Below are 16,013 nucleotides of genomic sequence, written 5' to 3' on the forward strand. Positions count from 1 at the left end.
ACGCCAAGCTCACAGTTTTCATTACTATTGCGTAAAACCACTTTTGGATCGTGCACCAATCCTTTCTCTTTCGCTGCGTATATAATTTGCACTAGGTCACAACGGAAAATTTTGAGAAAAACCGTGATTTCTACGACGTGTGCTGCGCGAATGTTCTTCCCGGTATGTGGCGCCGCCACGGCCGCTTGACCTTGGATGACGAGGCAGGATGAAGGGGGGTCTCCGCGCTGCCTTTCTTCCTGTCCTCTTTCAGTTGTGCTTCGCTTGCCCGGACTGAATACTCACCCCGGCTAGGGCGGGCCTGTGGACACCAGACCGGGCTGAGTACACGCGTATTCCACAGTTAGTTGTGTTGAGGCCGAACGACATTAGAATTCAGCGTGACTGCAGGCGGGGTCATAAGGCAAGGTTACGACAGAATGCACCTCGGAAGAAGAACAAAACCATTAAAGGAAGTAAACGCCAAATCGTTGGGCATAAGTAATATTTCATTATACAAGTGATATATTCAAATCGATTTTATATGGCTTTGTTAGTTACGTATTTATTAATTTTATTTTATATGTGGCCATTAATATTTTTAATGGTATAAATTTATATGCAATCAACACTTTTAACCAAAATATGCATTTAACCATTTTAAAAACGCCAAGTTGAAATAAAGAATTTCACGTAACATTTAAAAAAGTATTTTTTTTTTAACTTCAATTGTGAATGAACGTAAGAATAAGAAGAGCCTTTTTTTTTGGAGGGGGGGGGGGGGTTCTTATTTGGTAAGCAGAATTTGGTGCCCAAAGCAATTAGCTACAAACTGTTCGGTGTGTGCAAACATGCATAAATATTGCAGTATTTCAGACAGTGTAAGTTTAATTTGGACATAGAAGCTTGTCATTATAGTCACAATTAAAACAAATAGTATTTTGCCGGCTGTCCATGGCTGACTGTGATAGTTTGTAGTGGGAACACCTCTACACATTTGAAAATTTTTATACAGAAAACAAGAATAATAAGTCATAAATAGCATTTGTTGCATGTTATTAATGGCCGTACGATTAGTACATACTTTTATGTTTTTTTCCGGTGATTCAAACCATAAACGTCGGAGTCTAGCAACATACGTGCGGTTCTGGAAGTTGGAAGTGTATGCGTTCGGAGACGTACACGTGTCAATCTCGCTAAGCTCAGACTCACAGTTGACAAACGGAACTCCGTGAGAGCGGTTCAAAAAAAGTATCATATTGCATTATCGCCGCTGCTAATTGTAAAACCTTGACGAATTCCACAGGTTACTAAGATACGTGTAATGTGTAGCCGCCGCTAAAATAAGAAAAAAAAAAGACGCTGTGTTTATACTAATATCTCGTGTCACTTAAACCTCTCTGTGCGCTGGCGTGTTACGCATTGCGGAAAAAAGTTATCGTCTGTGCACATACCGTTCCACTCGTCTCACGTCACATTCTCATCAAGCACCCGAGCCCGGCAGTCGGACTGCATGCCTGACATTATAGCCCGCAGAATAAAACCATTTGGATATAAATGTTCAATTTTTAGTTTCTTTTGCTTACGAAGAGGCGACGCCGGACGTTTCGGCATCTAGGACCTTATTCACAATGCGCAGTCCGCAGTTTGACAACTTGCAACCGGCAGGCGGCAGTCGGAGATAAACTGTTCCACAGACAGCAGTCCAGCAGTCGCCAGTCGAGCAGTGGGATATCATCTAACTTCATTTCGGACTGCCAGACCGTCCCGGAGCAATGGCATACAAGAGATCCCACGCGGAATGACTGAAGAGTTTTAACATCAGCCGTCGTGTTTAAAATCTGCATGGATGCAACTGACAAAGTATTTTATAAAATTGACAAAGCTATATTCTGGCTGCAGGCACGGCGGCTCAAACAGAATGGATAAGTTGTTTCTGGTTGAGGCAAACGAATGGTGTTTAACCATTCAAAAACATGGCATATGAACATCCGAGGCCAAACATCCTGATGCCATTAAGACCAGGTGACATCAGGATGAAAGAAGAAAAGTTAGTGCTCCTGGAATACCCTCACGGGTTCAGTCCTAGGAGGTGGAGGTGGTGAGGCTAGGCCGGGCTTCGGCCCGAAACAACTTGCCAGACCGCCAGCTGCCAAAATATTTTCACCTATCAGAAAATCTTTCGCGATGATGTGGTTTAATCAAATACTCCCTTGGTCATGTTATGTAATTTTGACTGGCGACTCCGGACTGCTGACTATGAACTACGTGTTGCCTACCGATGCTACGCTAACTGCAATCCTAAATTTTGCTTTGGAATTATACAAAAAAACATTTACCACCTAAAACCCTGCAATGAAAATATTTAGCAAATATCTCAAATTTTAAAATTGATTTTTTTATGTTACCTTCTTTAATATCGATATTAATGATAATACCAATTTTAAAGCTTTAATAAAACCGGCCCGTTGTCGTATATCAGGTTTTTTCTATTTACGATATTCATGAACACTGTCGTTTTTACATGTTTTATGTATAACGTATTCTATATAACTAATATTAAACAATCGAATGATTATCAGCATTTGTTGTGAAACTTTCCTATAATGTAATAATAACACGTGTAGGGCCTATTGACGAAACAATCGTTCGTTAAATTTTTGTAATACGTATATATGTAAATTTGAGGCAACATTCCTTTTAAACTTGCTGTGCTTATTCAAAGGAAACGTGCAATTAAAAATAATGCATCACTAGAAATGAAATTATTTTAGGAATGTGTATCTGATGAAAGACGATCCAAGGATGAATCTTTCGCACATACTGTATGCTGATGTAGAATGTAACGCCGACCCTAGTTGTTTCATGGTACGGAAAACTTAAAATTTTGTAATGAAAATTTTTGAACTGTAAATGGACCTTTCTTTTCCATCTACAACGACGCGTCTTCACACAAAAAAAAAAATATTTTTGTCAAAAATATTTAGTTAATATTTTTTCCTTAAAATATTCTCATCAATACTAATATTATAAATGCGAAAGTAACTCTGTCTGTCTGTCTGTCTGTCTGTCTGTTTGTTAGTTACCTTTTCCCGGCTGAACGGCTGAACGGATCGTAATGAAATTTGGCAAGGAGATAGATTATATCCTGGGGATGGACATAGGCTTCACATTTATTTCCTTTATTTTTTTATTTTGATTTGATACAATATGATTTCACTAAAAATCTATTTCTACCCCTTCCTATTTTCATTTCCACATTACGAAGTTTCACTTCTTCCGCGCGGAGGGACTCCACGCAATATTTTTGCATGCAATTAAAAACTATTTTTTAATGATGCCAAAGAAGTATAACTTCTCATGCGCGTACCTAAGTACACGCACCCATTTATTAAATTTAATTTCTTCTATATTTTTTCTCCCTACCTAGGGCACTCATAATTCTTTTAAATTTCACGTGTATGTTTTCAATGTCATTCGAGTTGTACAATTTTTTTTGTCAAATTGGTCATTATTTATACTTTGTTTTATTTTGGAAACATACGTATTTTAGGTATTATGACAAATAAAAAAAATTAATTACACTAATATTCTTAGGTTTTTATTGTGTGGATAGGTTGAAGTTTAATATTAAGTAGGTATATAAATTCGTAAACTTATAAATTTCTTCGAAATTTATTCATAGGTTGGTAGGGCCTACTAATATTTATATTTGTATAGTTTGAAGTTTAATATTATGTATGTACGTAAATTCTTAAACATAGAGTTATTTATTAATTTATTTAGAAAATTATTAATAGGTAGGTAATAAGTTTTTCTATTTGTCAATATTGTTATTATGGTAGATAGGAGTACAGTAAATGACTACATTCTTATATTCCTTTATATCTCTTTCGTTTTGGAGTGTTCCCGAGCCATTCGGGGTCCTCAACATCACCCCCCCCCCCCCCAGGTGGTTAAAGCCCCAAAATTTCGAAAGTTTAAATTTTTTAAAAAATCTTTTTTTTTTTAGATTTTAAGTGTTTTCGAGTCATTCAGGGTCCTCGAACACCCCGCCCCCCCTCTAGGAAAAAGCCCCAAAATTTCGATAATTTTAGGAATTTCAAATATCTATTCTTTCGAGATGGAGTGCTTCGAAACATTCGAGGTCTTGAACCTCCCCCCCCCCCCCCTCTTCCTTCCGCAAAAGTGAAAGCCACAAAATTTCGAAAAATTGGAGGAAATTGTATTAAAATTAAGTCATTACGAACTAAAGTGTCCGGGGCATGGTGGAACTTTTACCCAAAGTCGACTTCCCACCCAATTTTGAGGGAGGGGGGGGGATGCAAAACCCCAAAATTTCGAAATATTTCTTAAATTTAAGAATACTTTTTTACTATTTGGAGTGTTTCCAAGCCATTCGGGGTCCTCAAACTACCCTCCCCCCACAAGGAGTCAAAGACCCAATAATTAAAAAATTTCGGAAAATTTCCAAAAGCCTATTCTCTTTCGATTTGGAGTGTTTACGAGCCATTCGTGGTCCTCAACAACACACCCACCCCCCTCAGGGGTCAAAACCCCAAAATTTAAAAAAATTCAAATATCATTCTCTTTCGATTTTTATTGTTTCTCAGCCATTCAGGGTCCTCAAAATCACCACTCCCCCTCTGGGGACAAAGCCCCAAAATTTCGAAAATTTCAGGAATTTCAAATATCATTTCTTTCGAGATGGAGTGTTCCAAACCATTCGAGGTCCTGAACATCCACTTTCCGCAAAAGTGAAAGCCCTAAAATTTCGAAATATAAGAATATATATAATTGGATGTTGGCATGTATGACGTCGATAAACTCTTACACCGTTTGACCGATCGCCATGAAATTTGGCACATCGAAGTGTTTTTATCATGAAGAAGGTTTTTATGCTATCCATTTTTTTTGTAACTCGCCGCTAGATGGCGCTGTAGCGCATCAACTTCTAAACCTTTCAACCGATCGCCATGGGTAAACAGAAAATCATAGGTCACAGATACACAAACAGTAATTATGTATCATTTCTTAATGTCCAACACACTGGACATATCGCTATCCATTTTGCTGTAACTCGCGGACAATATATCACCCGGTGTTCAGCGCGGGCAAAGCCGGGTACTGCAGCTAGTAAATATATAACCCTTATAATATCGTCGAATTGCATTCTTATTTCCATTATTTTTTTCACTTATTGTGACATAGTAGGCTATTCAAAAAATATGACGAAGTTGCATACAAATATATCGGGGCTCCTTGCGCTGCCTAATGTTTCAAAATGCTCTCGCTGAAAATAATATAATGACTTCATCTAACTTAAGAGCATTTATTCAACTTCTAAAAATCGTAAAAATCGTACTTTATTCATAAGAAAATAAACATTAATGTTTATATTTAAAAAAATGTATTTCACTGGGTGCTTCATTCTGTATATTATTTTTGTTTTTATCTTCTGCCAGCCATTTTACAAAACAGATAATGCGCGTTAGATATTTTGACCTTGAGTGCTTTGCCCTGTGTCGTGCATCTCTGCGCCCGGCGAGCCGAGCCAGTCGCTCGGGGAGAGTGTTTATTAGGCTAACGCTATGTCACGTAAGTTAATACTGTGAAATGTTTTGTAATTTAGATTCTGAATTATTATTTTATTGTTTCCAAGTAAATCTGTCTGTATGCCGAGTTTGATGTGCTCTTAATAATTAGGTACAGGCTGAGAATCTCGAACTATGCTATCTTACACCTCTGTCGTGAGGCACCTCTATCAAGAAGTGTGTGACTGAGTGGTATGTTTTGTGATCGAGTTGTAATTTTTGATGTTTAACATCTTGGCTCTCTGTATAAATGGATTGTCCGCAACCGAAATTGCTTTACATATTGTTACAGTAAAAAACTATGCCTGTCAGTACCATGAAGAAATTCAGTCAGTGTATGTTGGAGGATTGCGTAAGCAAGTAACTTTGCATACAGCAATATTGAACTACTTTAATTCTGAATAGGAAAAGCTTGAGTAAGTTTTAATATGACAGTGACACACAAGTTCCTTTCCTTTTGATTCGGGCTAAAGCATACGAAATAATTACAATTTATCTAGCGTAACCACATATTATATTTGTCGTTGTAGCAGTTAGAACCATACAGAAATGGGACCTGTAGAGTGTCAAATATGTAGTAAACAACAAAACAATACTGCCACATACATTATGAAACATAAATTTGGGCAAAGCATGAATCATAAAAATGAGATATGCCATGACTGATTTCCTACTGTTTATGACGTAAATTAGAGGTGTAGTAAATCTAAGTGAGTGATACTTTGGTCTAAATTTGGTAGATTTAAATTTAATTTGAACTTATTGTACTGTAAGGTCCCTTGTTTAAAATCACTGGTTTTTAACCAACTCCACAGTTGTACAATACATGTGAAAAAAAAATTAACAATAAGAAATCTAGTTTTATATGCACACACACTTTATATGTATATATGTAAATGCATACACATATTTACATATCAAATGTATATATATACATTTATGATTGCGACCACTACGATGCCCATTCCCTTAGCAGTTTCCATAAAAATTTTCTGTTAGCGCGCCTGCTCCCGTGTGGGTAGCATTTCAGCAACCTTTCAAGGGGTTTGTAACTGGGAATAAAGGTTTTCATACCAAAAATATTAGCTAAAACCGTACTAGAACGTGTTCGATTTTTTCTGCTTTACCCACGAGCCAATGTTGCCAAGATGATTGACCCGCGTGTAAGAACATAAACCTGTATATATTAACTTATGCAAACATTAGGAAACGTATTAGTTTCCCAAATTAAATTTTATGGTATTGGAGTATTCTGAAATATATTTGGTAAACTAAAATAGTTACAGCATTGCTCTACTGATAATACATAATCTCCTACAAAAGTTCCCATTGACTTTGTTGTGCGTCTATAAAGCGCGCTATTTTTCAACTTAGGTAATGGAATATAATTTTTTTTCGATAAAATATTACTGATTCAAAAAATATGCTTACAGCAAATACCTACTAAAACATTTTATTTGTTTATCCTATTGTTATAATAACATTAAATTTATAGCTTAGTCATTTGGTTTGATTGTTTAATACAAGTAGTTTTAACAAATAATTAATTATCTAAATTTATTAGGAAATTATTCTCCATATATTATTACTGAATAAACTTAGCAAATCATAGAAACCCCACACCTGTTAGTCTAAACGAAAATGCGATGGTTTTCCTTCACTTCAGATTTCAGTTTACTATGCGAACTACTACATTAAACTGAGCGTGTTTATTTGTCTCACTTGTTAACGAAAATTGTTAATTACAATTTCTTTTAAGTAGTAGAATAAGTTAGTAACCAATCAGTATGTACGTACGTATAAAATATGTGAATCGGGACCATTTGGAATTAGTACAATACAAATAGCACATTTAATATTGTGAATTAGTTGAATGAGCTGTCTTATTTATGTTATCTTATGAATATATAATAAATAAACTACATTTGAGCAAACTTCATTAATTTTACAATTGCTCGGTTTTTTTTAATACCGCACAAATTTGTTTTATTTTTTGTAAGTGAAGTCAGGAAGATTAAATACCAAGTTCATCCACCAGGTTACATTATTTTTAAATACACCGTGAGATTTTTTATATATTTTCAGTAATTGGTTGAATGGACAATAACATGTCTATCCTAGCCCAAAAAGCATGATTTGTCGGCAAATGCGTTGTTAGGTTTTCTGTTAGTATTCTAGGTATCGTGTGAATGGAGTAACTAATTATTTCTTCTCTTCTGCTAGATAAACTTTTGCTCATTTTTATCCCCATGGGTATAATTGAAGGTATAGCATAAATTTGGCAGCTGTGTAATGGGCTTAATTTAAATGAAGAATATGCGGTCCTAACCTTCACAAACAATAACTGGAGGATTAAATTCTGAAGTGTAAGAAGTTGAAACGCCAACGTACGAAACATATGTTCCAGATTAGGTTATCAACTAAATTTAAAAAAAAAAATGCTTTCTTCAAAGTCATTTAAAAACCAATTCCAAAAATTCTTTTTCATCAGAAATTATGTTTACCTTTTTTACTTGCACATACTCCCCTTTAGAACAAGGTTTTTTTTTAAACCGATATAAGTTAAATCTACGCTAAAGTTTAATGACAGGAAAATGTATTAAACTGGGCATGTTTATTGGTTCAAGCAGAGCTAGAAAATTTTATCATTCAGTTACCAGTAATTTAATAGGTCTGTACTTTTAGGTAATATTATATCGATCTTAAAAATTGCAAGACTTGTGTTTCTATAATAAGCAGATAGAGCATTATAATTTGGGAAACTGTTGGCGTAATATAGGCTTATACTGTGCGTCTTGTACGGGATAGCCTAGCGTGTGGATTATTCAGGACACAAATATGCATTGCTGTGGACAGGGACGCGAGCGGTCGCCAGCTACACCATTGAATATATATATATTCAATGGCTACACGTTCCTTATCACCACGGCCTGCTATCATTCTCTCATTCTCTGCGTCTGTCTTTTCCCCTCCTCCCGCGTTGCGTTCAAGGTCGCGTCAAGGAAGAAGGGAAGAGGAAGGTGGCCGGAGCTGTGTCCTCCCCACTCCCCAGCTGCCCTCCTCCCTGCTCAGTGTTTCTTCGACTCGCCACCCTGCTTGGAGGAAAAACTACAACTCTTGAGCCCGAGCGGTGAAAAAATCGGCCACGAGGCGGGCCCCTTAAGGGCTCCGCCTACCCGGGAACACACACGGTGAGCAGAGCTTCAGGAAAAACAACGCCATTTCAAAACTACTCAAGATATCCGAGTGGGGTCTGCTTACGAAAAGCATTTAAGAATTCCCCGAGGGCCGAAAAGTACTTTTAATTTGGATTAAGTTTTTAAACTGTATTTTCAGGAAAGTTAAAATGGCTAGAACGAATGTTTTGAGAGTAATTTTTAAGTGTAAAACAACCAGTACTTAAGGGACTTGTATTACACCTTTATCTTAATTTCTCGGCCATATAATGTCACGGTCACCGCTCATATGCACGACGAGAAGACTGCGCGCTAGTCCAGAGGAGACACCGCGCTAGAAGCACCAGCCAGTCCCGCCTCGCCGACACACACACACCCATGACGAGGTTGTGTCGTGCGCACCACTGCACGACAGTCACTTGAGGCGGGCTACTGGCTGTAGAACACCATGTCACACGAGGCAGATACTCGCCATCAGAATGTTGTGTCGTGCTCACGGTTTCCGTGAAGAAGAACCTGCCTCTCACAGTTCATGTTTTCATGTCTAATCAGCCCAGTAGTGTTTGCTGGGAGTTTAGGCTGCTCGACGTTGCACTTAAAAACTGGAACGACGCACCTAGACGATGCATGTAAATTTTTAAGAATCTATGGTCACTGATTTACAACGGAGACGTTTCTATAAATCTTCGACGGCATGTTCAAGTCCCGTTGCTGTGGTCTTGTGCAGCAGTTATGTGCATTCAGTCCAATTATAGTCTATGGTAATTTGGACCTTGCGTTTCGGGCTCAGTTTTTATGGTGTCACAAGCTACAAACGTATTGTGTATTGCTTGCTGAGGAGGAGTTTCTTTCCTTTGTACAGAAGTGCGGGCTCCAACATTAGTAACGTGCTTATAGCATGTGACTGAGTGTGGTCATAGACGTTTATGATAGAACTATTTGAATTCAGATCTCTCTTTCCTTGAATCAGAGCATTCGATTTCTTTACCTACGTGTACTCATGCTGACGAGCAATGTAACCGCATTTATTTGATGATAATTCCTATAGAAGTATTGCCTTTCGTTATTGTATTCACTTTAGTCGTTTAGTTAGCCAACCTGTTGTGAATATTGTATTGTACGGCCAAACTGGTTCCCTCCTTAACTTATGACGTCATAATTTTCCTGGTGGCTTGTGACATGTAATCTTGCTTTTATGCATGATCATGTGCCTAATCCTTTACCGTATAATGTTATATTGTAGGTATAAGTTTTGTGGGCGTGTATTACACATGTTGTAGATGTTACATATGTATGCATAGTCATAATTTTGTACAACCATAGTCATTCTCTTTGGTAGAAGATGTTGCTTTTAAGTGTGACAAAATTATATAATCAGATTGTCTGCATATTTTTTTTCTAAGTGGAGGCAATGAAGATTACCCGACTTGAATTTTTGCTTTTTATATGTATGTGATTTCCCTGGAGACACACTGTGGTACTTCCTGTAAAAGCTGAGGTGTGAGCTTATGACGCACAACACTCGGCATTAAACCTTGTGCAAGGCTCCTTGTTAATTGCACTTGTAAGTTATCATAGGGGTTGTGTGTGTTGGGGTGGAAACCACTTGGGATGTGGTTGTGTCCCCTCTCCCCACCACATGGTTTCAGTTCCTAGCTAATAACAACACCACATTAATGTTGAGATAGAACTGACATGACAACACATTTCTCAATTGTAAGGTTCTGAAAAAAAATATGCAAGAATTGCATTTTCGATGCGGTTTTCAAACAAACATTAATTTATTTACCCCACAAAGTAAAACGATAAAATTTTATAAAATAAAGCTATAAAATTTTGGGCGTTTTGGTGAGAAACAATCCTGGAGCAATAACTTTTATGTGTTCGTTTGAGTCCTCGCTGATTTGATAGGTCTCTAAGGGCGCGGTTACACGGGAGTCTGAACTACTTCAGGTGAACATGTTCAGCTGTTGAGTGCGGTTACACACAGTCTGAACATGTTTAGTTCGAGGCCATTTCCCATTTAACTTAAACAGGTTGGCAAAGTAGTTCAGATCGACATATCTTATACATTAGCCTCTGATTGGCTGTTTAGAATATAAACAGTCCTTTGCAGAAATTCAAGAAGTAAAGTGTTCCTGGCACAAGTTCGAGTAATATTTTACCGAATGCAACAAAAAAATCAACAGGATATATATATATATATATATATATATATTAATTGATCCTGACCTTAATTTTCTTAAAACTGAGATAGGTACTTTCGCTCAAAAAATAATAAAAAATAAGTTTATAAACTTTTACTGTGCATGATGTATAAATTCCCGATTTGTAAAAAAAAAATATTGAGACAATCCCGCGTTTTCTGGACGATCAACAACACAAGTCATTCGTTGACAGTAGACAATCGGTACACACTTTTCATTCAGCAACTACCGTGTAACCGTACACTTTCGCGTTTGTAAACGTGTTTACTTAAACATGTTCACCTGAAATAGTTCAGGGTCCCGTGTAACCGCGCCCTAAATCAATGATTGTTGTTTCGGCATCTCCGCAGTTAGAGGCTGACGCTGGCTCAGCGAGGTCCATGCATGTGTTACTCATGTACACAACTGCAAGGTAAGTACAGGTCCGTAGGAGAGATGGCCTGTATCTACAAGCCACCGCTGTGCTGACAACTGTGGCTGCGCTTAATGTTCCACGCACAACTGTTTTCAACCAGATTGGTTGTAGTTAAAAAATGGGATGTGGCTGTGTCGCGGACACGGCCGTGTGTTGTACGTGAATACGTGTACGTAAAAGGTAATATTTCCTATACAAAATATAAGATATGCTATTTTATGTGTGTTATAATCATGTTTGAACACTAAGAAGTCCTTCGGGTTTCCATGTTTTGTTTATGATAGCAACTACATATTTTCGTTCGTCGTGTTCAGGAAAGAAATCAAGTAAACAAATAATTACCGTGCTATAACTTTATTAATTATAGGTCTGTGATACGAAAAGTACGACACAAATGGTACACAGATACATGAAGATTTCCGGTAAACGTTAAATCAATACAGGTATTGCCTAACGTTGTTGGAGAAGTTTCGTTGTAAGACAAATGTAACTCACTGAGCATGAGGCCGGCTAATGAGCGGTCTTGTGAGACACTGACAATACATTCTTCGACTATCATAGTTGGTGTAGTGAGATCAGGCTTGTAACCGGGTATAACTTTAGCGACCTTAACGTGCACTAGCTGCTGTCCAATGTAGGCCTAACTTCATAATCGACGATCGTGCACAATCGATGCCTACACAGATCGACGACGATATAGAAGCGATTTCATTATTTACATGCAATTTTAAAGACGTATTTACGTCAAAAAGGAAAATGTACCTATACCAGGAATGAATCAAAACTTATTAATTATAATTAAATTGTCACGCAGAAACTACATACTCAGAAAACTATCAAACACCTACTTCACCCACGCACGCGCTGCATCACGTGCTGGACGGGTAGCCTTATTTTCACAGACGAGAGAGCCAAATGCCCGATCGTGCATCTTCGGTTTTTTTTGTTCATTGTAAATAAAAAATATGGCGGTGTTGATAAAATGATACTAATGGTCAATTAGGTTAGGTTAGCTACATTATAAATACTTTAAAACATTGTGGAGGATTGATTTGGTTAGGAAAGCTACATTAAAGATACGGAAAAAAAGCATGAACTTCGGGGAACTTCGGGTTTCGGCTATCTCGTCTGTGAAAAGAAGGCTTCCCGTGCTAGACGGCTACTGCGCTCTGAGTCGTACCGACATCCTCTATGAAGTCCTCCTCCCTCAGGCTGTGCTGCAGTGCCGCGCCGGGCGCGCCAGGCGCCGCCACAGCCACCTGCAGCGCCACCGTCGCCGCGGCGACCGCGAGAACTAGCCGGCCGGCCGCCATCTTGTGCAGCGCTCCCTCGCGAGATGGCGGCCGCGCGCCCCGTGCGCGCTCTTATACACGGCCCGCCATCGCAGCGTCACCGTCATGCCAGCAGGCGACACGTGACTTCAGACAATGTGTTTTATTGTGGGATAGAACCCACTCGCTTATCACTTCGGACTGTTGGCGAACTGAAGCCTTTTTCCAAGTTCAGCGCTTTAGATAAACTAAAGCCTTGTCGCTGTTGCAAAATAAATTATGGCATTAAAATTATGTGATAAGCCGACCGCGACTTATTGCAGACACTACTTGTAATGAAGTTTCAAAGCTGCACCATATTCATTGGACACACCGCTAAGTTTTCCGTGCGATCGTGTGAGCTTGCAATTTAGAGGCTGAATGGTCTCCATGCTATTATTCTGTTGCCTTTTCGTTAAGTTCTATATGACAGGAATTTGACAGGTTTAGATAAAACTTCGTTGAGCCACTATGGTGTTACAAGTTAACTCTAGGCATTTTACCTCTGTTTTCTTTCTATCTGCAAGTTTGTTTTGTGCTTTGCTATTTCATAGCCGGTCTGCCCATTTATGCTGCTGTGTGGTCGATGTGAATCGTGGATGTTTAATTGGCACCGCACAACACATGCAGGGTAGGGTACTCGTTACTTCAATGTTGCATGTAATTATTATAATCCTTTGTAACCCATACTCATATATAAGCTTGGTAGCCCTCGCCATGTAGGTATTAAGAATTCTTGTGGAGTGCAAAACTAATTTTTATTAAAGTTTTATTAAAATAATTTCAGTAAATACTTAATTTATAAATTATAAAAATTTTCTTTCTTTTTTTGATAATAATAACAGATTTTCAAATGGTGGCCAAAATTATAAATGGTGTCATCTGTGTGTATAAAAAAAATTTACTGTCGTAATAAATGAACAAGTATGAAATATTTCAGATCTATATTTCAAGCGGACGTGGTTGCAATATTTGAACTACACAACCAACAAACCAACACGTGAAGTTAAATAAAAGCTTGTAAAAAGGGAGAGTTCTGTCGTAGCCCTCGTGGCGGGAGGGCTAGAGCCGTAACAATCGGTGAGCGGATCCTACAGGGAGACTTCGTTTACGCTTCGAGATATTTTCAGTATTTGATACATTTTGACGTGACAACGTCTAATAAATCGATGAACGCCGGCTGCACGCACGAAAAAGTGTCCCGTTACGCACATTGTACGCTTGCGCTGCATCTATCTCTCTTCCACTCGATTGGAACAACCATCGATTTGACTTTTTCGAGGCACATTAAACTTGAAACACTCCCATTCGTTTCCTACTTTTCCTATCATCGTCCTATCCTTAACAGAATAACACAGATTGGAAGAAGTTAAATAGCAAACATGTATAAAAGTTATAGTTAAAATAATCTCTTCGTTAAAGCTATAAAAATATTTGAATTAATGAGTGCAAATAAAAGTAAATTTATCAATTAAATTGTACATTTCATTTCACTCCTTTGCATCCATACAAAATAGTGATAATTCAATAAAAATGCTTCAATTTTATTCATAAAAGTATGCAATAATTTCATCAATGTTTTGTTATGACGTTGTCACGTTAAACTATCGTCCGTAAACCGACTTTACAGACAAACAATTTTTTATATTAACAATTTTAAGCGATTTTGAACCACGTTTTCCCGATGACCTCCATGGCAACGGCTGTTGTATTATTAACTAGTTGATGGACCCACTTGACTTCGGAGGTCCATGGCCAAACACTCTCGCACTGAACATGCCCGACATAGTGGGTTAGCTACATGATAGCTACAGGATTACGATCCGAAAGCGAACATGCATCAACATTGTGGTACTCGTTGCCAAGGAGATGAAGAAAGCATCACAAACAACGCTACAGCCATTGCCATGGAGACGAAGAAAGAACCATCAACAACGCTACAGCCGTTGCCATGGATACGAAGAAAGCATCATCAAGAATGCTACAGCCATTGCCATGGAGACGAAGAAAGAATAATCAACAACGCTACAGCCGTTGCCATGGATACGAAGAAAGCATCATCAAGAATGCTACAGCCATTGCCATGGAGACGAAGAAAGAATCATCAACAACGCTACAGCCGTTGCCATGGATACGAAGAAAGAATCATCAACAATGCTACAGCCGTTGCCATGGATACGAAGAAAGCATCATCAAGAATGCTACAGCCATTGTCATGGAGATGAAGAAAGCATCATCAAAAACGCTACAGCCGTTGCCATGGATACGGAGAAAGCAGCATCAACAACACTACAGCCATTGCCATGGAGACGAAGAAAGCATCATCAACAACGTTACAGGCGTTTCCGTGGAGACGAAGAAAGCTTCATCAACAACGCTACAGTCATTGACGTGGAGACGAAGAAAGCTTCATCAACAATGCTACACCTGTTTCCATGGATACGAAGAAAGCATCATAAACAATGCTACAGCCGTTTCTGTGGAGATGAAGAAAGCATCATCTACAACGCTACAGCCATTGCCGTGGAGATCATAAGGAAAATGCCTTTTCCTGTAAATCTATCACGATAGTTATTTACACTTGTTTTTTGGTACAAAATTCTGTCACAAGATTATTACACGTTATTCAGGATTTGTAAATTTTTACGCAATAATCAAAATAATGAATACTTGAGGGAGATTTGGCCGCTACTTTGTAAATATCTGATGATAAAGATTGTGAAGAAAACATAAAACGACAGAGAGATACCCCTATAAATTCATAAAAAATCTCTTAAATGATAAAAATAATAAAACTAAATAACCAACATGGGGTGATACCGAGGTTGAAGTAGTGGCATAGGTATGATCTCTGGGACAAGGTGTCAACACTACCCTCTCGAAGCTAAAATAAGCCAAGTGTGAAATATTTCCTGCTCATAATTCTGTACTACATAAGAAACCCTATCATATCACAATATTCAAATTTTCAAAAAAACAAGTAAGATTTATTTCTAAATAATGTTAATTACTTCAGAAAGAAACAGGACATGCCTTTTTTGCTCTTAACCACTATACAGAGCAAAACATATACATCATGGACACTGTGTCAACCTACTTTCATAAGAAGTGGACAATTTGTTCCTTACATCTGGGTTACGAACTCTTAGTGACATTCCTAGCAACACTATACTGTACTCAACTTTTATTTTCTGTCCATTGATTGTTGGCATGGAACTGCTGTGGTTGTTGAGCGAAAGAGTAGTTACTTTTTGGTTTCATTTATCCTTCTTCGCCTGGTAGAATAAAGTTTGTTTTGGGTTGACTAGTCTAGCACTGAAGCTCTACAGATT

The 16,013-nt window shown here is 38.0% G+C and overlaps 1 protein-coding gene across 1 annotated transcript in view; it reads right to left on the reverse strand.

Annotated features, from left to right (window-relative positions):
* Nucleotides 1-12,732, reverse strand: part of LOC134540107 (zinc metalloproteinase nas-7-like) — a 30,624-nt gene extending 17,892 nt beyond the window's left edge. Inside the window, exon 1 of the mRNA XM_063382601.1 lies at nucleotides 12,552-12,732. Within this exon, the coding sequence (XP_063238671.1) occupies nucleotides 12,552-12,684 (133 nt within the window). The 5' untranslated portion in view covers nucleotides 12,685-12,732. The remainder of the gene's footprint in view (nucleotides 1-12,551) is intronic.
* Nucleotides 12,733-16,013: the final 3,281 nt, after the last annotated feature.

The sequence above is a fragment of the Bacillus rossius genome, chromosome 16 (assembly GCF_032445375.1).
Source record: "Bacillus rossius redtenbacheri isolate Brsri chromosome 16, Brsri_v3, whole genome shotgun sequence".
Classification (NCBI taxonomy): Eukaryota; Metazoa; Arthropoda; class Insecta; order Phasmatodea; family Bacillidae; genus Bacillus; species Bacillus rossius.